The 27,484-nt window shown below is 39.2% G+C and overlaps 1 protein-coding gene across 5 annotated transcripts in view; it reads right to left on the bottom strand.

The window, feature by feature from the left end:
- Positions 1 to 27,362, bottom strand: part of LOC136432365 (C2 domain-containing protein 2-like) — a 37,752-nt gene extending 10,390 nt beyond the window's left edge. The window contains exons 1-16 of one of the 5 annotated variants that reach the window (XM_066423570.1): positions 26,696 to 27,362; positions 22,955 to 23,050; positions 15,843 to 15,959; positions 13,394 to 13,498; positions 12,281 to 12,460; positions 10,099 to 10,180; positions 9,282 to 9,429; positions 8,550 to 8,617; positions 7,823 to 7,950; positions 6,983 to 7,190; positions 6,227 to 6,325; positions 5,681 to 5,808; positions 3,440 to 3,487; positions 2,200 to 2,374; positions 1,416 to 1,436; positions 438 to 491 (exon numbers count right to left, since the gene is read on the bottom strand). In XM_066423570.1, coding sequence (XP_066279667.1) covers positions 438 to 491; positions 1,416 to 1,436; positions 2,200 to 2,374; positions 3,440 to 3,487; positions 5,681 to 5,808; positions 6,227 to 6,325; positions 6,983 to 7,190; positions 7,823 to 7,950; positions 8,550 to 8,617; positions 9,282 to 9,429; positions 10,099 to 10,180; positions 12,281 to 12,460; positions 13,394 to 13,498; positions 15,843 to 15,959; positions 22,955 to 23,050; positions 26,696 to 27,103 — 2,065 coding nt within the window. In that variant the 5' untranslated portion in view covers positions 27,104 to 27,362. Of the gene's footprint in view, positions 1 to 437; positions 492 to 1,415; positions 1,437 to 2,199; positions 2,375 to 3,439; positions 3,488 to 5,680; positions 5,809 to 6,226; positions 6,326 to 6,982; positions 7,191 to 7,822; positions 7,951 to 8,549; positions 8,618 to 9,281; positions 9,430 to 10,098; positions 10,181 to 12,280; positions 12,461 to 13,393; positions 13,499 to 14,658; positions 14,686 to 15,842; positions 15,960 to 22,954; positions 23,051 to 26,695 lie in introns of those variants that run through there. The other 4 variants (XM_066423572.1, XM_066423571.1, XM_066423573.1 and 1 more) reach the window with 4 other exon arrangements.
- Positions 27,363 to 27,484: the final 122 nt, after the last annotated feature.

The following is a 27,484-nucleotide window of genomic DNA, read 5'->3' as shown; positions in this document are numbered from 1 at the left end:
AGGATGGATTTCAAGGAACTTTTCGAAGGAATTGACAAGTAATTGGGCTTTGAATTCGGAAAGTTCCTCGAAATCCATCCTCTTGAAAGCCAGCTTTCATTCTGGTCAGGAAATTTAGAACGCTGACGTCACATAATTCAATCATCTGGTGAGAGGGCTATGACCGACTTACATGTACATGTATGTGAAACAAGTAAGAACTAGACTTTAGGGTATACTTAGCATAGTATAGTAGGCTTTTCAATTTTTTGTGTAGCTTTCCTTTAACAGCAAAATAGATCCCCCTATATGTTGACTGATGGTTATAACAATTACCTCTTTGTTTGACATTAGTATAATATATACTTGTAAGTTGTCCTTTCACCATCTGCACCTACGGTAATAATAATAAAATAAATACAAAATGTACAGAGTACCCCTCTAGTCAACTGTTATACCTGCTTTGTTTGGCTTCTTTCTGCCTCTCAAGAATGACAGGGAAGACCGTGCAGCTGCAACATGCAAAGGTTTTGTATCACTATAACAAATCATTCACAGAAAAAAAGAAGTTAACAAAAGAAGTTAAAAAGAGCAGAAAACAGCCTTAACATACTGATGAGTGGAGATACAAATTGATTTGCTAAAACTGTTCAAAATTGTTAATTTTGCAACAGAAATGGGTATCAAGACAATGTTTGAACAGTACAACTGAAATATGAACTTTGCAATAACAGTGTTTTTCAAAGTCACTGTAGCTTTACAAATGTCTTTGCAGCCAGAGGAAAAATATCTATCTCAGCCTTTGATATACAATAAAATCAAGCAGCTTTATCTTAAGTCTATAAAAGATATATGTGCAAAAGCACAGTCTCTACAACTGATGAAAAAGTTCCTGAAATTAAGATTCTTGAAGAACAACATTTGCAAGCAAATGCAAGATGTCTCACTTCCATACCTCTCTTGTGTAAAAAATACTTTCATTAAAAAATCATCCCTGTGTCCAAATGGGCCGTTCTGAAATTACTGCCATAAAAAATGGACAATCTAAAAATTACTCCAGGAAACAGTCAACTATGTTGAAGTCACTCTTACGCTAGTGAAACAATGGTCTGTTCCAACATAGCCCCTAGCAAAAGAATGCACAATTCCAAAGTACTGAAAGGCTGTTTTTGCAATGTAAATGTAGAGTTAATGTGTACATGTACATGTACATGGAGCATTGGCTACATAGTTTTCTAGCAGGACTTATACAGATATCTACCAGCACTACTGTATGTTGGTCACAATAACTTGAATAAGATGATTGCATGCAAGTACAGGTTAGGTTAGGTTAGGTTAGGTTAGTAAAAACAATCAGTCATAAATATTATTCTAATAATCGTTTTATCCTCCCATCCCCGAAAGAAAGTCATAAATGTTAGTATACTTGTTTATACCTGTGGCTCTCTTCAATACCCCTACAAAAGACAGAAAATTAATCCATGATCAGATACACAGGATTATATACTAGGTAATTGCATAGTTTGGTAAGTACTCAAAAATCATTGACAGTAAGAACAGTGTACATAATCTTAACAATATGCTTCTTTACAGTCAATGATCAAAACTGCAGTACACCAAATAAGACCTTAATGTGATTCATTGTGACTGAATGCAGAAACAAGATAATCTTATGTATTATGAAGCATAAGGTGCACGATAAATTCAACAATGTACAGAGAAATAAAATCTAACAGGCTACTCCCCTGAGGCATTGACAAAAAATTTAGAAAATAAAACATTAAAATAGGGATCCAACCATGTCATGAAGACACATGTCCCGCCATTGTTCTTGCCCGCCTGAAATTTTCACCGTTCATCTCAATTTTTTTTGACAGAACAACCTGTCGAGCGCCAAAGGCGAGAGAATCCTAGGAGGGTCCGGGGGCATGCTCCCCCTGGAAAATTTTGAAATCTTAACCTTCTGAAATGCTATTTCCTGCATTTTGAGGGGCAAATTTTGTTTGATGAGAACTGTTTTGGTGAAAAGTTACACAAGGGTTTCAGCTTTATTTTTTGGGAGGCAGATTTTTTTCCATCAAAAATGATGGGCTGGGAAAATTTTCGTCCGTCATGGGTGCTGGCTAGAACACTGTGCTCCGCCTTTCCAATAGTACCTGCACAACAATGAGGACTAATTGAGTACTTGGCAAATCTAAAATGCACTTTGACCTCCCTCACCTGACAGTAGAGTCTTGCCACTGTCCTGCGCGGGGGAGTCGTGCTCGCTGGTGCCCGGTTGGGACTGCTTGTCGCTACTTTTGTCGCTGATGTCCCCTGAGATGTAGCCCTCCGACCCCGGCCCAACCAAGGCACCCAGTCCCGTGGGAGACAAGTCAGTCATGCTAGCTGGTTTCTGGAGAAAAGGGGGAGGGGGGCAGACCATACATAAAATATATTTCATCCATACTGTAGTATGGGTGAAATATAAATTCATTCTGATATCTGATAAGAGTATTCAGCAGGCTAAGAAAAATTATGTTAACTTTACCAAAAAAGGAAAATTTTATGATTGATTAATTCCAGGTTTATCATTACCAAAATTTTGGTTTCTTTGGCAACGCATTTATTTTACCATGCTACAGTATTACAAACTTTTAGATTGTATTTTTACTGAAGTTTCAGTTTCATTTAGAAATGAGATACATAATTGTGCATGCAGTTTCCAATAAGTTTTCAATTTATTAACCTTCTTCATGCTGACACATGATAAAAACAATTCAAATTTGATCCATGAATGAGACCATAGAAGGAAGAGGGTTAGACATCAAATGACTTCTCTACCTGGGGAGCCCAGTCTATGGTGATATTAGCTAGTTAGAAGTTTTGCAGGAAGAAAGTGTTAAGATGTACACAGGGACAGGGGGCATCTCTTAGTACTGTTATGGTTAGGTGAGTTAATACAATTTAGTTGAGAAATTTTTCAGATGAAATGGTGGGAATAGGAAATCAAGAAAACCACTAAAATATGTTTAAAACAGAATCTAAAACACAACAAAACAACCAAAATGTACCACTCCAAACAGAACATACATGTGATACCTTTGCAGCAACACAAAATGTACCACTCCAAACAGAACACACATGTGATACCTTTGCAGCAATTTCCACATTCTGATTGCATAAGTGTGAAAAAAAGGGAAGAAAGATGAAATCAAAACAAGAATTATTCGAGCTCTGATCCTTGAGAAAGCCACACACAAGGCGAAACATGTCGGTGTGGGCTCGAATAAAATCCTAAACAGGGATATATGCGGCTCCAGCGTCTTTTCTGAAGATGTGGCGTGAGTGTGTACGGTTGGTTTGAGGTTGCCCACTACTACTGCCTACAAAACAAGAATTATGATTACAAACTTGCAGGACCTAAAATGGCTATCCTACTGATCATGCACACAAAAAAATAAACAAACTTTCCACCAACGTTTTTATCTGATGCCTCCAACATCATGTCTTCATTTTCCATTTCCTCCTGGGGGGTGATGTATGAAAACACATGATTCGGAAATAGAAGTTAAAATCTAAAAGGAAATAATTTTTGAAGAGGGTGACAGGGGCTTTGGGAATAAATGCAAGGGTGTTCCACTGTAAGGATTTCCTTTTTCCAAAGCCAAATTCACAAACATCACCTCATACTTTATACAGTGTACATGTATGTGTATTGCGTGTGCACTTTGAAAGACCAAGTTTTTCTTACATAAAGTTTGATAGAAATTTTGTTTTGTCGAGATGGCAACTAGCAGAGGTGTTTTTGCCATGTCAGCAAAGTTGCTCACCTGGTGCTCACCCGGCTTAACAAATGGGATTCGCGAGGATGTCATCCCTTCATCCTTGGTCACTACAACTTACTGTAGCTTAATAAGCTAAACGTTCCATGTCATGCAGTTACATTCGGGCATAGTGGTGATCCGTCTGACCAGGTGAGCATAGCTTAACTAACTAAAGGTTTGCATCTGTTTATGGTTACTAAACTCATGTATATGTAACATGTAACAGTGAACATTCGTTCATCAAGTCTTTGTACATTTTCTGCGGAAAATGACAACACTGTATCCACAGACAAAAGATGCACCAACATCAAGGGCAGTCTGAAAAAAAGACACCAGCTGTGAAGTGTCAAGCTCCTGAACCATGAACACAACAAGTCACAGGTAGTGAGGAAGATTTCACGTAGTTCCCGCTTTCTGCTATCTGGGTGACACAATTTCGCTAAAGCATAAACTCAGATGGTGGATGCTCAGATGCTGTGACTGCCAGGATCGAGTCTGCATGGAAGAGCTTCCACAAACCTCTCACAGTCCTCGTAAACAGCTAAATGCCTCTTTTGGAACCGTGTTGAACTCCTGCATCAGAAGTGTCCCACGCTGTTCCCCTCTGGTACCGTACGTAGTCCAGTGCATGGTTAGCGATCTTGCCTCTGGAACTAGAACTTCTAGTAGAAGCCTAGAGTTTGATCCCGGCTATGTCGCTCACCTGACATGTACGCTACCGGAAAGGGTCGCAGTCCTTAAAACGGGACGTTAAGCGGTGGTCTAATGTTCGTTGTGCTTGTCGAAAAGAGCAAGGGGAATTTCCCCAGTACAATGAACCTGTAAATACTGTTGTCTTCTCTCTCACAACCAGTGGAGGATTAGCTCTTCAGTGAGCTAAATTGGATCGAGATCACTTTCTTTTCCTTTCCTTTCTCAAAGTTTCTGAGACATAGGCAGTGACAATTGAAGCCATGAAGGGGCTAACCAGGAGTGACAATGCCATGGATATGTTCTAGGAAACTCTCTGAAGGCCTGTAAGCTGAGCAGTTAAAAACAAGGATTGGAGTGCATAGCGCATCATGAGATTCAACCGACTATGGTACATGTATGGCCAGCTTCAGAGAGTGGATGAAGAAGAGTGGCCCAGAAAGATCATCACATTGACCGTGGAGGGACAAAGTCCATGGGAACAACCACGTAAAAGATGGATTGACAACTTAAGGGAAGACTTCCACCTCTTCAACCTGTACAGTGTTTACCCACAGGTCAGAGGCACCTGCCATCAAGACACAACATCTAGTATGTGCAAGCACATCTAAGCAAAATGATGTTGGCCAGCAATACATTAAAAAATGCACTGTGAACATACAGCACTCGTCAAAACCTTCCAAAATTTTGAAGTAGAAACGTTGCGAATTGTTCTTATTGCTTACCACAGTGTTTGAAACTGGTCGACAACTTGAAAAATATGTCAGCCGAGAACTTCAGGGTTGTCCATCCATGCTCACTGTGATCCACAATCATCCATGCCAAATGGTCATATTATGTGTTTCTTAACTGGCCTTTTTTGATGCCGAAAGAGAGCAGGCTTTCTGGGGTGGGTCATTACAATTTCTCCAGCAAAAGAAACTGGCCCTCAAATCACCAGAAAGCCAGCAAAGGAGGCTAGTAAAACCTCAAACTTGGGAAGGTCACAGCGACTGTTCCTGCAACAATATTAGTCTCTACCAGACTAGATACACCGGCTATAGAGAGAATATTTGCTAGGGTTTCACTTGCAGGCTCCTACACAGGCGAAATGTGATCTTCACCGTGGACTGACTCTACTGGTTAATTATTTCTTTTTCTGCCAAATTCTACGATCCATACGCCCGTAGGAGGGCCTGGTGGAGGCTACAACAATATGGACCTACCCTAGAGACTCCTGTAATGATAAGTGTGCTGGTTTTTGTTGGGGTCTTGCTGCGTTGTTGGGACATCTCCCTCAGTTGCCTGATCGCTGTCTCTGCCACAGAGTCTACTCCATCGATCATCAACAGTTCTGTACAAAAACAAAGACTCCATACTTATTAACATACTCACAGAAGACAACCTATCTCTGATATCTACATTTGTACCTTCCACATTTAAAAAAAAAGTGTTTATAACACTAAAATACAACACTATTTTTGGCGTATCTTATCACCTGGATGTCTAACCTTCATCAATGTAAAATACAACATTTTCTTATTATCTGTAATAGGAATAGTATCATTCAATTTATTATGTACATGTACATAAACGTTAAAAGTAAATTTCAAGCCCTCGAAGTGAATACAACTGAGATATTTCGCAGTTGAAAAGAACATTAGCAACAAAGATATAACAAAAAAATCAAATACAGATCAATGTATTACAAATATATCAGAAGCAAGTAATCATTAAAGTTTGCACTCTTTGTCCTGTACTTGGTTACCTACCCTGTGATGCACTGAGTGTCTGTGTTGGGACAGACAACCTGCCTGGCTCGTCCATAACTTCCAGTTCATTCTCGTACTTCTTCTGCTGCACAGGAGACTCTGAAGGACAGGAAAAAATCACAAAGACTTTCACCACAGCAAAACACACGCAGCAGTTGGCTAGTAAAAAGCATCAAAAAAGATTTCCATTGCCAATGTGGAGTTGACAGCATTGATTTAAACAGATTGATTTCCAGTGTTAAACAAAACTAAGAACACACAGTGCACTGTCTCTGTAAGTGGAAACTGAGAGTAATTTTTTTGTAACTCTTTAGAAGGACTAGATAATATTTCTAGTTAATGTGGCGATCTTAAGGTGCCTGGTGGAAATATCAGAGTTGACGTTATATGATAATAACTTTACTGCACAACGATTGTACAAGGTACAAAGTATGGCATCTACTGGTACATAACTACAGTTCTACAAGAGTGTATAGTATGGGATTAGAATGAGCTTTTACATGTTAACTTGGAGTGGTACTGTATATATATGCAGAAATGTTTGCAGTGGTTTTATATTCGCGGTTTTCGCGGTGAAGTCTTTACCGCAAAGTTAGAGCTACCGTGAAAACTAGTTCCATTGTGTGACTGTAGAGCTACGATTACTTCAAACGTGAACTCAAAACCGCCGCAAACACTGTCTCCATTTTCTCCCGCGAAATCAAAACCCCGTAACATTTCTGCATTTACAGTAGATCTATAATTGTTACGACCTACCATGGACAGATCCAGGCGTAGACCTGTCGTTAGCTGCTCTTTCCACAGTGGTGGTCTGTGTGGTGATGACCGTCCCCCCGGGGGTGACGGTTCGGTACGTCTCCACCTTCTTCTGGGGGGTGGTGGGGAAGGCAGGCCTGATGGGAGACGGCTGGGGGTGTAGGGAGTTCAGGGCCTGTTGGGCTGCTGACGGCTCCATGAACAAGAACTGCAGTGAAGAACATAATGTCCATAGGTTTAGCTTGGGAATCCTACACCCTGTTAAATCAATTATGACTGCCGATAATGTGAAACTGTCAACTAAAAGTGAAATGTAACATATACTTGTCCTTGCAAACTCAAGATTAGTTTGTCTTCAAATAAACTGTTGCCTACTCAGTCCAGGAGGAGAATGTGAAACGTAGCCTACCCTTTATATGTTTAGTCCAGTATCATAGAAATTCAATGATAATAATAACTTTCTTGCAAATTCATGCCCAGGGGCTAATTGCAAGAATACAAGGAAATGAGATAATCATTACTGTATCTCATTATGATAATAATAAGTACATAGTCATGAAATAAACACAAAGTAAAATGAAAGTCGTCAACTAGCGCTACTTCTAAACTAAACAGTTGTTATTGGATTTGATTTCTTATTTGCGTGCAGAGGAATATGAAATTCCCGACGTTTTGGGAGATACATGTATATGCATTGGTGTTAACAGAAATATACAGTTTTTGTAGGTCTGTGCAACGTACAAAGCTGGGGACAATTTTGCTGAATAGGTTAACTAGTTTGTCTCTTAATGATAGCTTAATGTCCCTTGATCATTTAACTACAGGGATTAAGTCATTTACCTCAGCAGTCACAGAAGCGTTGACACCATCATCAGTTGACAAAGCTCTCTGTAGCGGAATGATCTGTCGGGAGCTCAGGTTCTGAGTTAGGGTGTCCATGGGGATGACAGCTTCACCCAGTAAGTCATCTGGCGAGTTAAAAACAAGCTGAATCTTCTCTATAGTCATATCAATTAAATCTGTTAGTTATCGGAGTAAGTACTGTAAATGCAGAAATGTTCGCGGTGGTTTTATGTTTGCAGTTTTCGCGGTAAGCTCTTCTCCGCGAACTTAAAACCACCACGAAATGTTTTTGCCCTCCTACCCCCTTGTCTACTATTGTCTCAACTGCGAACTCAAAACCACAGCGAACACTCCATTTTTTCCCTACCGTGAAATTAAAACCACGCAAACTTAAATGCATTTACAGCAACTGATACTGAACTGGAATATACTGAACTGGAAGATGTACATGAAAACTCTGTATGTTGGTACAGTCCCTCTCAGCCTTTCCTTCTTATGTTGTCCTATTTTACTTTAAATAAAATGTCAAAACACCCAACAGGAAATAAGTTAATTGGAATGTATGACCTAAGCTTAGGCTGAATGCTTAATAGTATTAATGGAAGACGGTTTGCTTTTATACATATTTATCTAAAAACATCAATACTGTCGGTATACATGAACATGTATCAAACTGACTTTTATGCTTACAATAATTTAAGAGGAAAATGAAATCCACACTTACTATTGTCCGACCCCTTTTCTCTATCGAACAGGGAAAACTTCAGCTCTTTTGTTCTTGTGCTAAGATCGCTGAAAACCAAAGAAAGAAAGAAGTATGTAGTCTAACTTCTTGGTAATACAAAATAAGAGACACATGAGGGATGGTGGGATGATCTGGAAATAGGGAATAAGGAAATGTACAAGGACCGCATAGAAATATGCATGCCAGATACATGTAGATTTGTATTCCGTACCAAAAAATAATGGTTAGAGAATGGACTTGATTGTTGCAACATCATATAGATAATAACATTCAAATGACTACCAAAATTTCTAAAAAAAACAATACCTTTGCAACGCTCCACTGAAATCAAAATGATTTGATTATTCTACCAAGATATGATTCAATCTGCTCTAGCTTCCAAATGCAGTAAGAAAGGTTTTGAGCTTCCAAAAATAATTTCATCAGGTTGGTAGAACATAGGATGTTGGAGATTCTTCAATTTGATAATAAGGAAGTCAACACCAATGATGAACCGGGACGAGGGGGGATACAAGCTTAGCCACCTTTGGGATTGCGTTCTCGCCGCAAAAGCGCCACCTACATCGGCTGCTTATAGCGGTGAGAAGCAGTACTCCAGTCAGAAGCTCTGAGGAAGGTGTCTGACAAACACCGAAAAATTCAGCAGGTGAGAGTTACTGGTTGTGTTAAAAGAATTTCCAACATCCAAGGTTACAAGCAGATAAAACTCACAACAGGAAGTGTTCGTCCCAGAAGGGGTTGATGGTGTTCTTTATGACGCTGGTCTTGTGTTTCTGGAGAGGTGCGTCCATCTCGATGATACAGTAGGGGTCGCACGAACCAAAGCCATTACGTCCCGGCAGGCCATTGGCTTTGATAACTACATCAAGGTAGAAACAAGAAGCCATCAGTGTCTAAAATACTTTTGTCACACAGAATTCATATTTTCCTAGATCGATCGTAGAGTGGAACTCGTTGCCACCCAGTACCGTAGAAGCATCCTCATTAGACAGCTTTAAACAATGCATGCAGTTAGATATGCAAAGGATAGACGTGACAGGTCGTTCGTTGTAATAAAACCAGCTGCTGTCGCACCGCGTGCCTGCGAAGCTGGTGTATTACGCCGAAGGGTGGTTATACCTGCTATATAGATACAGATACAGAATAGCAATCTTATTTATCCATCTTAGTCTTATTTTCTGTCATCTTTATCCAGGGTTGCCCAGCTTAGTGATTGACACTACTTTAATTTGCAGATACAGATAGAATAAAACAGTCAAGTAATGTACATACAGTGGCATACAAACAAAAAATCAACAATTTTATCTGATGTATGTGTACTGCGACCTTTTCATGTCTAACTCTGAGCTGTATATAAATCTAGTCAGGATGCCAATTTCATACTTGGAACCTGTTGACTACACTTTGTAATACAAATGAGGACCTACTTTGCATAATCCTCACGTCGCTGGTGTATTTTTTTAAACACCACTCTTGTTTGAACTGTCCAGGGACAGTTAATTGAAAATGCTGATGATGCCATACTCACCTTTGACAAGCAGTTTTCTGTCTTGAAGCCGCGGTGGTTTGGGAGGTACTCCCGACGGGGACAATCTCCTGGTCACTATCGGCTTCGGTAGAAAATAAAGAAAACTGTAGTGAGATAAGTCCCAGCACTGGTGACCCTGGCAACATGACATCTCCCCATTGTTCTTTATTATCTACCTGTATATCCCATGATAAACATCAGTCTCTAGAGATCTACAGTCTCTGTTTTTCTGCCTTGGGATGGACACAGCATTCAACCATTTTGTCCCCTTCGACAGCAAAAATCTAAACTTCAAGGCATTTTCATATCTTCATGGAAGCTCATCTGTGTTGGTAGTAATCATAATACAATGCTAAACTTTCTTCCAACACTAACTGACTAAGGTATTCACGGATCAAATTTTCGATGACCACTGTCGCCTTCTTCAGGATCAATAATGACCAATCATTTCCGAACGTAACCTCGCGAGAGTTACAGACACGTGTCTGACTTTATTGACAGTCTCTGTTCTTCTATCTGTAGACTGTACAATGTCATACAGGGCTTGAAATACTGGGTACATTTGCATTTTTGTGAACCAAAATTGGAGCTGTGCACCTTTCTTTCGATTGTGTGTGCACCAGTGCACCAAGATATTTTTGTAGGCTACATGTACAAGGAGAAGGTACTACTAGTACTACTATAATTGTACACAGTAGAATAGTCTTGAAATATGAGTATGAGAAAACGCAATAAAACCTATGTTGTACTTTGTTTCATATTGTTTAAAATTTTGAAGTTAGCTATAGAACTACAGATGGAAGTTCTTAAGATAGGCAGTAGGCTTTGTAAAGACGTTTTGCTGACTACCACACCCAAAATTCTTTCCGTGCAACGAAATTTCTAGGTTAAACGCACGGGTCAAAAATGAAATTCAAGCCCTAACATACATTGTACATGTACTGGTTAATTCATTAGTGTAACTTATATACCGTTATCTTAGGAAAGAATTAGGGTATGGACTGGAATGGAATAATTAAGGGTTAAGACCTTCCCCGAGGTGTATATGGTGTCATAATTCCTAGTCATTTGCTATAACCACCGAATAAAACCACTGAGTGTGTCTACTCAGTGATTAGCAAATGACCAGGAATTACAACACCTTGGACGGGTCATTAACCCTTAATTATCTAATTTGCATAATGTGTTACTTGAAGTACTTGCTTCTACATGTACATTACTTCCCCGCCATTTACCAATAATGTAGTGTAGTCATGCAAAGAAGATATTTGTCTTCTTTTTCAAAATTACATTTCAGGGTGCGAAATACCTGGTTGCACGTTGCACAGTGCAACAAGATTTCGGTTGGTGCAAGTTAATTCCAAACCCAGGTAGCGCAGTGTGCAACCTTATATTTTGAGCCAAAGATTTTAATCGGAGCCCTGGAAGCTCACAAAAACACAGTGTCACTCTCATAAAATTCGGTAAATCTTCAATTGAAATAAAGAAATCAACACTTTTTCGTTTTAAACCATCCAAAACCCTTCATAGATCGTGGAATTTGAGCTGAAAAAGACAAAAACACACTGTCCTCAGCTAAACAAGATGTTGTTAGGTCAATGGGAACACAATACTATCTAATATATATTTTGAAATGTTAGTAGTATTATACGCTACATACAAGCTTGATTTGAAGAAATCGGTGAATGTTGCTGGAGCAACCTGAAATTTGGATGTGCAACCTAGCATTTGCTCTTGGTTGCAACATGGGCAACCTGGCTCAAAAAAGTATTTCGCACCCTGCATTTACATGTATAATGCTGTAAGTACAAAATGTGTTCAACTTCTATCCTTCTTCAACAAGCTTTCTTTACAGTGGCATTTCCTCATTGCTTTAATAGGCTCGCAATTGATTAAACGTGTGAATATTTCATTTTCGTGTCCTGCAACTTTATAAATTCGCCCAGCCCATACGGACTTATAGGACACCAAATTGAATACCGTACATAAACTTGACATAGGATGGTATTGGCAAAGGTACAGTGGTAAATCATAATAATCATAGATAACAATAATAACAATAATGAAAATGAATAACACAAAATGATATGAATATATTACAGTGACAAACACAGAAGGGACAAACCTGGTACATTGATTCAAATCAATTTTAAAGAAAACAAGTGGTAGTTGAATAAAGTACCTTGGCAACACCCCTGTCTCCGGGTGCTGAGATGGGACCGTCCACAAACGTTGGTAACCTGTCTGGCTGGTCCCTCTCCTCCCGCAGCATGCTCTGTAGGGACAGGCTGATGGTCAGCAGAGCCCCCGCCAGCGTGTCACGGACAAGTCCCTCCACAATCCCCGTGTCCACTCCATCTTCCTACAACCAGCAACAAAAGTAAACAGTAACTTAAAGGTGATTTTAGTGTTAGGAAGGAGGAAGAATGCCCGACTCACATTTTTCTAACTAGTGAACAATCATATCAATATAAACACTGACAGTTTACTCAAACCGGTCCAGAGGCAGGGTCATTAACCACTGGACTACGCACATTACTAACTAAAAGGTAACAAACCTGCCTACCTGCCTACGTGCACAGGTCAGAAACAAACAGTTTCAAAGTTGTATACTACAAGAAATTCAGATGGGTTAATCTTTTCTGATGTCCTGCTTTCCTCCGTGTGATTCCCAGAGGGGGCATAGAGTGAGGAATTTTGGAAGGGTTAAATCTATTACTAAACAAAATTAGAGTAAAGAACATCTAGCATGCAACTCTCCACAGGTACAAGACGAAGTACTGTATTTTCTCAATCAAAGTACACACTTTTTACAATCACAATTTCAAGATCTAAGTAGGGGTTGTAAGCTGACTGCAAAGTCAGTGTTCAAACTGTATTTGAGGCTAGTCCACACTGATTTAATTTTCTGGATGACTGCCACGCGCTCATTAATTTAAAAGAAGGCCGGCATGAGCGTTCTTGTCGTAAAACTGCTCCAGGCTTTTATGTTTCTCTGTAGGGACATGGTTGCTGAGAAGAAGGAGGATGGAAGGAGAACAAGACAACCAACCTACTTTGATCACCATCAACCTACCTCCTTTAATATACAAATAAAGATTGTTACTTGTTTGATACACCATGTTCTGTGGTTCAAATTGTGTTACCATCTTTGTATTCCTGTAATTTAGAAATAGCAGCAGCATATCTTTTTTTGCTGATTTTTTTTTTGCATTACTTTTGGGGTCTCCAAAGGATGTCATCCATAGAATTAAATCAGTATGGCTTTGATGGAGAAAATAAGTGAAGTATGTACCTCGCTTCCTGCTGGTTGTTTCACGTTTAAGTCAATCTTTGGCTCTTTCGGGAAGGATCCTGTGACATGCACTTCCTCCGACTGCACCGACGCCTTGAACTGGCACTGGAAGGGGGGAAAAGATACAGATTTAATAATAGCATTGCACAAAAAATGAAACAGAAGACTTATAGTTGGAACAATTTTGTAGCAAGCAACAAAAACATAATATATATTAGTCATGCAGTTAGACAACATCAGAGGTACCAGTTTACTAACAGTCCTAGTTTGGGTCGTGCACAAAAAAGTAATTTATGCAAAAAATACTTATCATGAACAGTAAAAAATCACAAAAATATAGTCATGAATCATGATCCTTAGTCATACCTCTGATCTATGCAACATATTAAGATCAAAGTGCTGTTCAGTAAAGATTTGCCGTGATCCTAAATGTTATTGTAGAAGGCTGAAGTTGCATATGTATGAAATAAATATCTTTTCTAGACCATATCTAGTCTATAGGTCACATGTCTATTTTCATTTACGCACTCTCTTAACAGTTTCTCTTTTTCAGCTGCAAGTACTGTAAATGCATTTAAAAATTGCATGGTTTTTAATTCACAGGAGGGAGAAAATGGAGCGTTCGCGGTGGTTTTAAGTTCACGTTTGGAACAATATACTAACACTACAGTCATAGGTGAGCAAAAGGTTTGCTGTGGTTTTAAGTTCGCGTGGAACATTAAACCACCGCAAACATTTCTGTATTTACAGTATGCTTTTGAGATACATGTACCTGGTGCTACCAATAATTTGGATGTAAACTGGTACCTCTTCATTACAGTTGTGTAAACAATCTACAAACATTGAGCACACCCTGAAGTGTGAAGTAAATATTGGAACATGCAAGATCCGCAAATACAGAGCAGTTGCAAGACATTACAAGGCAAGCAAGCACTTTGAGTCTTTACGTGACATTTTACTAAATGTACATGTACATGTAAAACAGATGTGAATGGTTACAACACAACCGAATAGTTGACAATTTACAAGGTCTAACAGATATTCTTAAAATTTCATAATACTGTCCAACAAATGTTATATAACGTCCAGAAACCTGTATCTGTTACATTTTCGTAAAATCAAGTAAAACCAATTTAGCAAAAGAGAATATAATATCAACTTATGTTCAAAACAAAAGAAATTTACATTAGAATAATGAATCTGCACTCGGTTTTTGTGGTGTTTGTTAAAAGAAATGATGCTGGCAAGACACTTTTTTTACCAACCTGAAACCTCATCTGATGTATAGCAATGGCATGAAAAAGGATAGATGGACGGATGGGTGCATGGATGGATGGATGCATGGATGGATGGATATGCAGAGGGGGGGTTATAAAGGCAACACAAAACATTCTCATCAGTTAAGTACATAACAACAAACATCAAACATTGAGCATATACAATCAAGCAACTCTGCATAACCATTCTTCAAAAATGCAGGCTCCAATACTTACAACAAAATTACATATTACACGTCAGAACTTATTTCATGCACCTCAATACCATGTACAGAGCAAAGCGCTCAAGGATATGCACATAAAGTTTGTATCTCACAAATGCATGAGTACATACACAATACCTTGTACAATGTCGGCTCTAGTATGGTCTTCACACATTTTTGTTAAGTCTCACATTTTGAACATTTCTTCAGAAACACAACAGTTTGATAAAAATGGTTATATCTTTATAAACCAGCAAAGAAATGTTGATAAATCTTGATTTTTGAACATACTTACTTAGCTACCACTAGTTCATCGTTCTGTAAAATGCCTGAACGAAAAGCACACTAGTTCAAGATGCCTTCTGTACCAAAATCAAATACTAGAAACTCCTTTCCACGTCAGACCAAAAAATATTAATTCAGTTCATCGGTTCCTGGATAATTTTGTATTACTGGAAAAAAATGTTGTACCAATCTGTGTACTGTAATTCACTTTATCTTCACGGTAGCAAAATTTCACGGTGTAAGGAAAATGAACATTTTTATTGAACTTTAACTTCACGATGGTGCCAAGTGATTTACAGAACGGATATGTGAAGGAAAAAAAATTGATTACAACAGGTTTTTCATGGTGACGATAAGTTCACGGTCCAGAGGTGACCGTGAAAACAGTGAACATAAATTTACAGTGAAAGAAACAAGAATTACAGTAATCTAAAAAAAAGCCGACCAAACTACAAATGTACTATAAATGCAATTGAGTTCGTGTGGTTTTTATTTTGCAGTAGGCAGAAAATGGAGTGTTTGCAATGGTTTTAAGTTCACGTTTGAAACAATTATAGTAGTACTGCAGTCATAGGTGGGCAAAAAGTTTCGCGGTGGTTTTAAGTTCGCGCTGAAGGTTCACCGTGAAAACCGCGAACATAAAACCACAGCGAACATTTCTGCATCTACAGTAAGTGGTCTCACCTCTCCAGTGAGCTTGACGTCGACATCACAGATGGCTAGTTTGATGGTTTGTGGAGTCTGCTGGGTAGCAAACACAGTCAGACCTAGCCTCAGCCACTCCACATAACAACCAATTACCTGAAATCAGACAGAACTAGTGTTAAGTATTTGTGCTAAGTATCACTTCTCCCCACCCTGTCCAAAGTACTCGAAAAAATAGTTTACAAACACCTATACAATCACTTGATCTGTAATAATCTTTTATATCGTCTTCAGTCAGGTTTCATTAAAGGAGACTCCACAGTCTGCCAGCTGGTGTACTTCACACACACCAGGCCTCAAAATTAACTTTTTTCCCTACTGTCCCAGCATTGTCCCAAAACAAATTTCAACTGTCCCGAAGTGAGGATGGACTGTCCCAACCCTATTTTCAGAAATTATGTATTACAACAACTATAAAGCTCAGTAAGAGTACAGTATTGCTGTGTAAGCTTATTGTCCATTGAAATAATCAACTCAGATTCAAACTTATCTTGTCTTTTTTATTAGACAACAACAACAAATTTATTACATTATATCTTATGGATAGTAGTGCAACGTCCACTGCACATTTACAGGTAGACCACTTGCTGCAGTGCCTTATCATGTAACAAGTGGCAAGTGGGAACTTCAAAAAGTCATTTTAAGAACATAATCTTTTTTTCTGAAAACAAACAGTACATAGTGAGTCACTGAGTGACACTGGTCTAGTACATTTACAGGGACCACTAGTCTTGTACTTTATCAGTGGCAGGTGGGAAGAAAAGACTGAAATATTCTTCAGATTGTCTCTGTCTTTGGTACACAGTGTAACAACAATAGATAGTACACTACTGTCACTAGTCTAGAACAGTCAAACGTGTCTAAGAAGACCACCCAGGGGACCGATATAATTCGGGCGTCTTGGACACGTGGTCTTCTTACAAATAGAGATTGACATTAGTCAAGACAGAGGCACCGATTTCAACGTCATAATTTATTAACAAGAATGATAAACAAGATGCACTTAGTCGTTTAACAGCAAAGCTCGTCTCCATTATACCGCTTTCGGATTCCACATTTACGATATTTCTTCCCTATTTTCCTGGATTATTTTGCTAAAATTCATGAAAATTCGCTTATTTTTGTGGCGAGCGGCGTCACTTTTACCATCGGCATTGTCTGTAAAAACTTGTGAATGGAGTCGATACCGCATAACAATGGGTCATTTCGCTACAACGCTAACGTTAAAAACAAAGGATCGATGTTTCGGGTTGAGTATCCGACACCCTACTCACTACAAAAAAAGACATTCTTGTTTTTTCTTTGTTGAAGAAAAATCATCTTCCAGAAAGAAAATTTTTCTGTGTGCAAGAATAAGAACGAATAAGGAAATGTCAGTGAGGACGTAACAAATATAAACTTTTTCTTAGACTATTTTTCTCTGACCAAGTTGTTTTTTCTCACACATGTGACTAGAAACCTCGAAATAAATTTTCTTGTTGTTATGATTCTTCTATGGCACAGAATTTTTATCTAAGATATATAAATTCAGAGAAAAATATTCTAAGAAAAAGTTTATATTTGTTACGTCCTCACTGACATTTCCTTATTTCTTCTGTCCTCAAGAATAAATTTCTTACACTTAGAATGAGTTTCTTGCACTAAGAGTGAGGTTCTTGAAATAGGAATACCTTTCTGTCCTCAAGAATGAATTTCTTACATCTAGAATGAGTTTCTTCCACTGAGAGCGAGGTTCTTGAAATAGGAATACCTTTCTGACCTCAAGAATGAATTTCTTACACCTAGAATGAGTTTCTTGCACTAAGAGTGAGGTTCTTGAAATAGGAATACCTTTTTGTCCTCAAGAATGAATTTCTTACATCTAGAATGAGTTTCTTCCACTGAGAGCGAGGTTCTTGAAATAGGAATACCTTTCTGAACTCAAGAATGAATTTCTTGCACCTAGAATGAGTTTCTTCCACTGATAGTGAGGTTCTTGTAATAAGAATACATGTACCTTTCTGTCCTCAATAATGAATTTCTTACACCTAGAATGAGTTTCTTGCACTAAGAGTGAGGTTCTTGTTGTAGGAATGACCTTTCTTTCCTCAAGAATAAATTCCTTAAACCTAGAAACAGTTTCTTGAACTAAGATGGGGGTCTTGAATCAAGAATACCATTTAATAAATCAATGATAATATAATGTAAACATGTTCCAATCATATTTATCATTATTGATCTAATTGTTTAATACACAGTTTTGGATTTTTCTAAAGCCCATTCTTAACCAAGGATTGCAATGATTAACCAGTTTGCAATAATTGTTTTGATAAATGTTTCACATTTGATGCTGTGATAAAAGCACATTTTCTCTGTGCTCATACAAATAACTGATTGTCCTTCTAAAACTGTCAGTTCTGCAGTGTTGTAGCTGTCCTTCTTATAATCAATGACTTGTAATTGTTGAAAGATTTTCCAAACTTGAGACTTGGGCATCTTCTTTGGTCCAACAGGTTTCCAAGTCTAGAAAAACACGCAAAAATAGATGACGATGACTGTCATTTTCCTACATCGCCCCCCCTCCCCCTTATACATGCATGGGGATGGGGGCTTGTGCATTTGCTTGAAAATGTTATACTTATACTTTTTTAGTACCTTGTAGGTATTACTGCACTTAACGTACATGTTCTGCAATTACTGGTTGGCTGTATCATTCAACCACAAACACAACAAAGGTTAAAGCCTAAAAAAATACACAAAGACTTTAAGTGACTGTCATTTTCCTATATCGCCCCCCTCCCCCATATACATGCATGGGGGAGGGGGGGGGCTTGTGCATTTGCTTGAAAATGATATACTTTAACTTTCTTAGTACCTTTTAGGTATAACTGCACTAAAAGTACATGTTCTGCAATTACTGGTTGGCTGTATCATGCAACCACAAACACAAAACTAAGAGTATCTACTTGGAAAATAAGTTATTTTCATACAAGACAGGCAACATACCTGGAGCATATCTGTTGATGGCGTTGGCCTGAGGAAGCATTTTGGAACTTAAAACAAGTCATCTACGTTGTGTAGTGAGTCCCACATGATACCAAAAAGTCACCTCACGAAACTAAGCCACATCTTTCCCTATTATTGTAAGATCTAAAGCGCACATCAGGCAAATGCAGCCGGAGCCCATTAACTCAACGGTCCACATTCAAACTGTCTTTACAGCAAAGGATGATGGGAGTATTGAATTAGCATAATTTACTTTCTTCTTACAAGAAAAATAATGATTATCTTCTTGAACTTTACAATGTTAAGGAAATAAAGGAAATCATGCAACTTCGAACTTTCATTTTACTTTCCATCTTTAAATAACACAGAAAAGCAGGAATCATCTGTCTTTAACTTTGTGGAAAAAGAATTCGAACAGAAAAACACTTGGGAATTACTTGTTTTACAGTTTCCTGATTTTCTCATTTTTCTTAACTGTATTTGGTCAAGAAAATAACTGTTTTTGGCCAAGAAAATCCTTACATCTTCTTAGATATTACTAAGAATTGCAAGAATCATATTTCTCAGACTTCCGAAATTAAGAAAACAAGAAATGTCAAGAATGTTTTCCTAGTGAAAAGAAAGTCTAAAGAAAAATTCATGTATGGCAAGAATAAAAATCTTAAGAGTAGATTCTGTAAAATACTCCATTCGACCAAACAAGAAGCAAATATTGTGGGAAGAATAAGGAAGAAAGATTGACTAGAATTTCTAGAATATTCTTGCTGATAAAAAATCATACTAGAAATCCTCTCTTCACCTAAGAAAAACAAGAATAAAACTCTTAATGTAAGATTTAACATTCAAAGGTTTTGCGTAAGGTTTCTTGATTTTCTTGAAATTCTTTATGGAAGAAAATCTTTCTCTCAATAAGAAAAATCAAGAAAACAAGAAAAATAAGAAATAGCATTTTTGGTAGTGCTGACGTTTTAAAATACAATTTTCATGTGAACAACACCAACTGCATCTGTTTACACCGTGAGTAGGTCAGAAAATAAGTTTACTGGCGAGTGTTGGCGAAAATTCTTACCGGGCACATGGTCGCCACAAGCGGGAACCTTCTTTCACAAAATCGGCGACGCCGCAGAAAAATTACCGGATCATTATGGCATTGTTACCCATGAAAAGATCGTGTATGGTTAAGTTTTACTCCTGGTGTGAGTTTTAAACTCCCAAACCCGCCCAAACGCAAGAAATTTGCAGAGAAATACAGAAATATAGCCTCTAGCGTGCCTGTACATGTAGAAACGCATTGTTTATTTAGTTAGGATACTTCACTAGAGGCATGGGTGAGCAGTTAAAAAAAAAACAAAAAAACATCCACGTATTATCTTCAAAACAAAATGTTATCAAGTCAAGCTTTCTTTATGTATATATTTTCTTTATGTAAAGAATGTTTTTGACGAAATAAGTTTAAATTTTGTACTATTGAATGTAGAGTAAAATCACACCACACACAATAGTTCCACCCACATTGCAGTAGACTATCCGATTGACCTATGACCACTGGCGCCATCTTGGATTTCATCGCTGCAAAACAGGCCGATTTACCGTGATTTCCCGCAACTTACCATTAAAAACTGACGTCGCCACACATTTGAAAATGACGTGGTCGTCTTAGATTAAGTTTTGGTCGCTTGCGGTCCGGATCCGGTCTACCGCGGGGAGATCGGACATTCTGATGTTGATTAGTTGATTATTTTCCTATTGTCCCAAAAGTGTCCCAAATAGATTTTTCAGTTGTCCCGGCCTAAATTTTAGTGGCCCCGGGACATCGGGACATAGTTAAGATCGAGCCCTGCACACCATACTAAAATCTTTAGAGTCAGGTAAAGACGTTCGAGCAGTATTTCTTGATTTTTCGCGCGCTTTCGACAGGGTGTGGCATTCAGGACTTATCTTTAAGCTACAAAGAAATGGTATAGAAGGACCACTCATTAATTGGATTGACAGTTATCTAAGAAACAGGTCACAGCGTCATTGACGGCCAGTCTTCTGCCTGGGACATGACCAACGCTGGTGTTCCACAGGGGTCAATATTAGGCCCATTATTCTTTCTCGTTTATATAAATGACATTGTAAATGACCTTATTTCCCTCCCATTCCTATTTGCCGACGACAGCTCCCTTCTTCAAATTGTAGACAACCCTTTTGATTCTGCTGCCTGTTTAAACGCCGACCTGTCCAGAATTCAAACTGCCTCGTCATATCCTCGAAACTTTATATAAATCATATATACGCCCCTGTCTTGAGTACGGCGACGTCATTTGGCACGGTACAACAGCCGAGCAAATTGAACGCTTACAATATCACTGTGCCCTTGTTGTAACAGGCGCCATCAAGGGGTCTTCTTACTTGGCAACTAGGAACGAACTTGGTTGGGAAACACTGTCAGACAGAAGACACCTTCATAGATTATGTTTGTTCTATAAAATTGTAAATGGTCAAACCCGAAACTACCTGTCTCAACTGGCACCCACACCTATCCTCTCATCAAGTTCATACGAATTGCGTAATAGGATGAACTTAAAACCTCTAAATTATTCAACAAATCGTTTTGCCAGGTCCTTTGTTCCGTACTCGACGCACCACTGGAACAACCTCGATTTGTCAACTCGCTCTTTAAACTACTGTCAATTTCGAACTGTTCTCCTAAAAACCATACGACCTGTTAAGCTCAACTATTTTAGCCATGGCCCTCGCCTTTCCTGTGTTCACCTATTACGCCTTCGCATTGGCACCTGTAGTCTAAACCACAGTCTCTTTACTCGAGGATTGCTAAACAGCCCAGCATGTAACTGCGGGTGCCAACGCGAAACAGTACCACATTATTTACTCCACTGCCCTATGTACAATGCCCAACGCTCAACCCTCCTCGGCAAACTCTCCAGGCTCTTAGGACACACCCTTAACTTCCCATCATTATCGGACAACGCTAAAGTTTCCGTTTTACTCCGTGGTAGTCCTTCACATTCATCTGTTGTTAACTCCAATATCCTATTAACAACCCAAAACTTCATCACTACAACTAAGCGTTTTTAAAACGCAGTTGTCCTGGCATTTTTTGTAATGTGTCCAACTATTTCATCAGTGGGTGGGAAACTGGACTTGCGCTTATCCTTTCTTGTAATATTAAGTACAATGTATTATTTTCTGTCTGATGTGATTTTCCTTTGCTTTTCACTTGTACTTGATTTCTCTCTGTAAAATATGTATGTTTTTTTTATGTAAGGGGTAGCGTCAAAATAAGTCTTGCACTTGAGTGCGCCCCCCTTTGTCACTCTGTATTTCTGTTCAAATGTTTGAATAAAAATAAAAAAGTATTTGTGCTACATATACTTCAGGTTTGCTATGTTAGTTTAGGGATTACGGGGTCTTTTTAAAAATATGAACTGGTATTGAATTTTTCTATTTATTTGAGTTGAAAGTGTGATAGTTGTGTGCCGATTTGTTAAAAATAGAGAGAACACTAGCGACCACAAAAAACACCCCTCCCAATAAAATGGTATGGCTACCCTGTGACACCACAAAAGCAAGATGGCGGCCACCACATATGCCAACGGATCCAACAAAGGTTTTGCTACGCAAACCTGTAATCAGTTAGTTCTAATCATCTCCATGAAAAATGGGGATACTGTTTTGGGTGTGTCTGTATGTGGCTGTCTGTCTGTCTCTGTGTGTTTGTGTTTTTGGATTGTTGTAGTCAGCATAACTCAAGAACCTCTGGATGGATTATGATGATATTTGGTATGAGGGTAGATGCTGGGAAGACGAAGGTCAAGATTGATTTTAGGCCTCCTGGTATGTGACCTTGGTACTGCAGCAGAACTTCCGTTTTTTTGTATCTTTTGACCTGGACGTGCTATGGTCTTGATCTTTTGGTGGCAGATAGCTTGTGATGTAAGGAAAAAGGGGTGAAGGTTTAAACCCTTTTGAAGTTTGCAAAATCATGTTATATCATTGGAAAGCTTGTATGTTTCCCTTTAAAAATGATACCTTAAAGGAGGTGTTAACAGCTGCAAAATGGTCTCCATTCTGTGGACAAGGGGTTGTAAAACCTGACTTACCAAACTGCCATCATCTGCGATCCTACTGTTGATGGTAGTAAACTTGGGGGGAAGGCTTCCTTCTTTGATTTTATCAAAGGTCAGCTGCAAGGAACTCTGCAGAAAGTGAACAATCAATTCATTATTATATATCATGATAAACTGGCAGAAATATAAAACCGTTGTCTTTGAGAGTTCTTTCCCATATACTAATTGCAAGTACATGTAACATGAAAAAGGATGGACAGATAATCATGAACTCTTAAGTCTTACTGCTAATTGACACTTAAGTCTAATCTATTGGGCTCAACTTCTTCTTTTGAGACAGTGGAAGATGAATGATCCCACTTTTTCTGTAATGTGTGGGTTTTGTGATGTTTAAAGAAGAGTATGGTAGTTTTCTTTTCATCTGTAAACATGGAGGAATTAGGATGGAAATCAGTGGCCTCTTTAAAAAGCTCCTTTCTTTCTTGGTCGTAGAAGGGGCAATTTGAATTAAAATGCGTTTTGATAATGACAGAATGAAATAATCCTTTAGAAAGACATCTTCTTAATCCCTGAGAAGGCTGAGATTTTTTTTGGGTAATGTCAGCCAGTGTTTCCGCCAGAGGGGCGTCTTCCCGTCAAATGACGGCCTTATGTCACTTTGGACGGCCTGAACTCAGACATAGGCCGTCCTCTTAAAAAAAAAGACAAACTAAATGCCGAGAAATCGGGAAAAAATACGAGAGGTCGGCATAATTTCTTTGTTTTCTTTGATACTGCGGGCGTGGGGACGCTCTATATCGTTGGACATTCACACTCTTTTGTTTGTTGCTATTGTTAAGCTTGCGAAGAATCGATGTCGGTGCCTTTGGCATACGGTGATCTCATTAAAAACCCGTTTTTCAAGACTCAATCGAAGAAAGTCATCGAAGAAAACAAGGAAAAACGTAAACAAAACGAGAATTTCGCCCGTGCATTTCAGCCTCTACGTCGTGATTTGCCGCGATTCACCATCATTTCTGACCGTATTCGACACAATATATATTCCTTTGAATGTTTTTCCGTGAAAATTCTCCATATGTACCGTAGATAAATCGTAATTTTCGCTATGAATTCACATAAGTCGAGTCGCAACCTGCCCCGTCCCGGGCGGCCGCCATGTTTTTAAGATCATTGATATGCAAGGTTCTAAGCCCTGATTGGTCCGCGTCATAAAAACCTGTACTCTGATTGGTTGACGGCAAGATGTCATGTGACCACAGGGCGGGAAAACCCCTGCACACTTCAGGCGTTTCTGGTCAATATAGATCGCATTTTGTGACGATTGAAGCAGTATTATAGCGACCTTCGTAACAAATTGATTTTGAAAGATTAACAAAGTCTTTTCTGATCACAACATTCAGTTACTTTTCCTGGTCAATTAATTTTCTCGGTACGGTCAATTAATTTTCGCGGTACGGCCCTCCCCAAGTGGACGGCCTCTCAGTCGCGGTCTGGCGGAAACACTGATGTCAGCCCAACAGGCTGGCTTTTCATACACCTGTAGCTGTTGCGGGACTCATGCTAAGTTATGGTATGATCACTTTGGCATATTTTTGCAATGCCCGTCGTATGGATTGGCAATAAAGAGGTACCTAAAAAAACCAAATATTTCAAGATACAGTACTGACTTACAGACTAATAAATGAAAATTTGTGACTGGGAGCTGTGGCCCTTTTTTTTAAAAAATGGGGAAACAAAGGAGGTATGATTCCAGCACCAACAAGTCAACCTGCTGTGGACCAAAATCATTACTGTATAATCACAGCAACGTCAGGATGTCATCAAGTCGACCAGAATAAAGAAGGGCGTGTGTAACGGTAAACATACTCAAGCTTTACGGTCCCACCGCCATTTTGAACAATGACTAATCTGCACGAAAACAAGGGTACTGCTTGTAATTGTATATACACAGGGGAAAGTTTCTCTACGCCAAGGATATGTATTCCATTACCAACCCATACTGTAAATGCATTTAAGTTTGCGTGGTTTTTATTTCGCGGTAGGGAGAAAATGGAGTGTTCGCGGTGGTCTTATGTTTGTGATTGAAACAATAGTAGCACAACGGTCATAGGTGGGCCAAAAGTTTCGCGGTGGTTTAAAGTTCGCGCTGAAGAGTTCACCGCAAAAACCGCGAACATAAAACCATCGCAAAAACTGATATTTTATCTTTAAATTGCTTTCTGAATTCTGAATTCCACTGGAATGACCACATATCCTTTCAGTAGCCTGTTTACAAAATTATGCAGTATAAATGTATCCTATTTTCTTTATAAAAAATAGAGCTGTGTTGTTCACTATGAGTGCTTGTGTAGTTTATTTTAGCAAAACAAAAGCTTTGTAATGGTGGTACATGTACTTTATGATGCATTGGAGGCACCTGTTATGTTGAATATGCATGAATACTACTAGTAACAAGGCTGAATTGAAAACAGACCTGATATACAAACATTGAATACATATTTACAACTGCACTCAAATCATCAAATTATCAACTAACAGTAAAATGTATGGCCAAGGAATGATAACAATAAAGAAATATGGCGACATTTGCAGAGAGTTTGCTAATCATGCTAGTAATATTGTTTTGACCACCAATTTAAAACCACCGCGAACATGCAATTTCCCCCCACCACAAAATTAAATCCCTGGGAACATTTACAGTAAGTGGAAATAATTAGTAAATAAAAATTTTGCAGTCCACACGCCTTAATTTATCGCAAAACTCCACTAGTCCTCTATTCTCGCCTTTCATAGATTAGATAAAACAAAAGTATATGCCATGACTCAGCCCCTGAAGTCAGATGTTACAGTTACAGTACAACTTCCGAAAGTTACCGTAGCTTATTTTGATGGTAAAGGCTCATGCTTTTCATTTGCAGTATGCATAACAACGCCCATCATGGCTCCGCCCACAGAACAAGTTTAATGAACAAATTGACAGATTCACATGCTGATAATCATGTGACCAAACCCTGCTCTCGTATTGGTCAAATTGCTAATTTTGATTGACCTGATCGGTCTATTGCAAGGGTAATGTGCTAATCTCCAAGCAGATGTTTAGTAGAAGATGGTAACGTTTTCTGACTGCCTGGCTAAAGAAGGACAACAACAACTCTGACAGTCGCCTAGGGGTATAGGGAGGGGCAACAATACCAGTTTCCAGAAGTTGTCCCCTCCCAGTATCCACTGTCTGTAGATTTCATTGTGTACGGCTGTCAGAGAAGCCAGGCAGTCAGAAAACATGGCGATTTTTCCGCCCCACATCTACTTGAAGATAGCACGGTCTCACCACCAGGAAAAATGACACCAGAAATACAGACAGTGAAGCCAAAAATAGACCGTTGAAAATAAAAGTGATGGTTGCAAAACGGTGAATGTGTTTCGCCTGCGGTTTTTGGGACCAAAGCTTGCGGGGAATGCGGAGAATAAAATCAATATAAAAACGATGCGGAAATATCGTGATCATGTACTGATATGATCTGTTGTTGTTGCATTGCTCATATATTATAATAACATACACGTTGAAACCAAGGCAGCCATTTTAGTTCTGACTTGATAGGCATGTTTGTTATTTTGCATGACACTGAAACGGTCACATGAAAGCACAGGGAACAGCAAATATCCACGCAAAATTATCATAAAAATACTAGCTGTCAAATTTGTTAAATCAATCTCTGAATTTTATCTAAAAATAAACAATAATGATTTTTTTTTGCAGTTAACGTTACCACTTACCCCGTTTCTTCTGGCTTGTTCGTTGAGCGCCTTCAGCCACGATTTCACTAGTTCAGGAGTTTGATGCTGCTGGGTTCGAAGCCAGGTCAGCGTGGTGTTGACCCACTCACACGGTTCGTACCGTCTCCCGTCCGACGCTGGGAATCGAACCCCGGCCTCTTGCTCCGTTCCCGTTGAAGCAGCGCGCCCGGGCGGGCTAACCTCCCCCCGCCACCGCCGTCTCAGCGACGTCCATACGGAAGTGACGACTAAGACCGTCGATAAAAACACCCCGAACAAAACGAGGAAAACATCTAGTACGTCCAACTTGCCCGAGTTTACGTTCTTTACCAAGGCGTCCGCACTAAACATGGACTGTCCGAGAAGAAGTAGGTAGGACAGGCCGCCGGCCGCCGTCGCAGATGGCATCCTTCTCCGATGGTGTTGATGGCAGCTTCAGAAAAATCCGGCGGGCGGGCCAACGTTTTTGTTTACCGCCAATTATGGCACGGGCTATACGTCAAGGTCTTTCTTCTTAGTAATCGTTAGGTCCTAGGCTAGAAAGGAAGGCTCCGTAACGGCCCCATTCCTTCTGCGACTCTCAGCAGCCCGGTGCTGGCCAAGCCCTCAGATCATACAGCCGCCATTCAGGAGAACGGTGACCCCGGCTGAACCCGGTGTCAAGCCAAATTTTAGAGCTTGCCAAATACATGAGAGATCAGCTGCTGCACTTGAGCACGACACTTTTGAAGGTGATTCCAGTAAATCCAGTCTACTTGAAAGGAGTACTCTAAGTGCAAAACATTCATA

The sequence above is a fragment of the Branchiostoma lanceolatum genome, chromosome 4 (genome assembly GCF_035083965.1).
Source record: "Branchiostoma lanceolatum isolate klBraLanc5 chromosome 4, klBraLanc5.hap2, whole genome shotgun sequence".
In the NCBI taxonomy this organism is placed as follows: Eukaryota; Metazoa; Chordata; class Leptocardii; order Amphioxiformes; family Branchiostomatidae; genus Branchiostoma; species Branchiostoma lanceolatum.
Note: the sequence above shows the minus strand (reverse complement) of the source record. Positions and strands in the feature narration are given on the sequence as shown.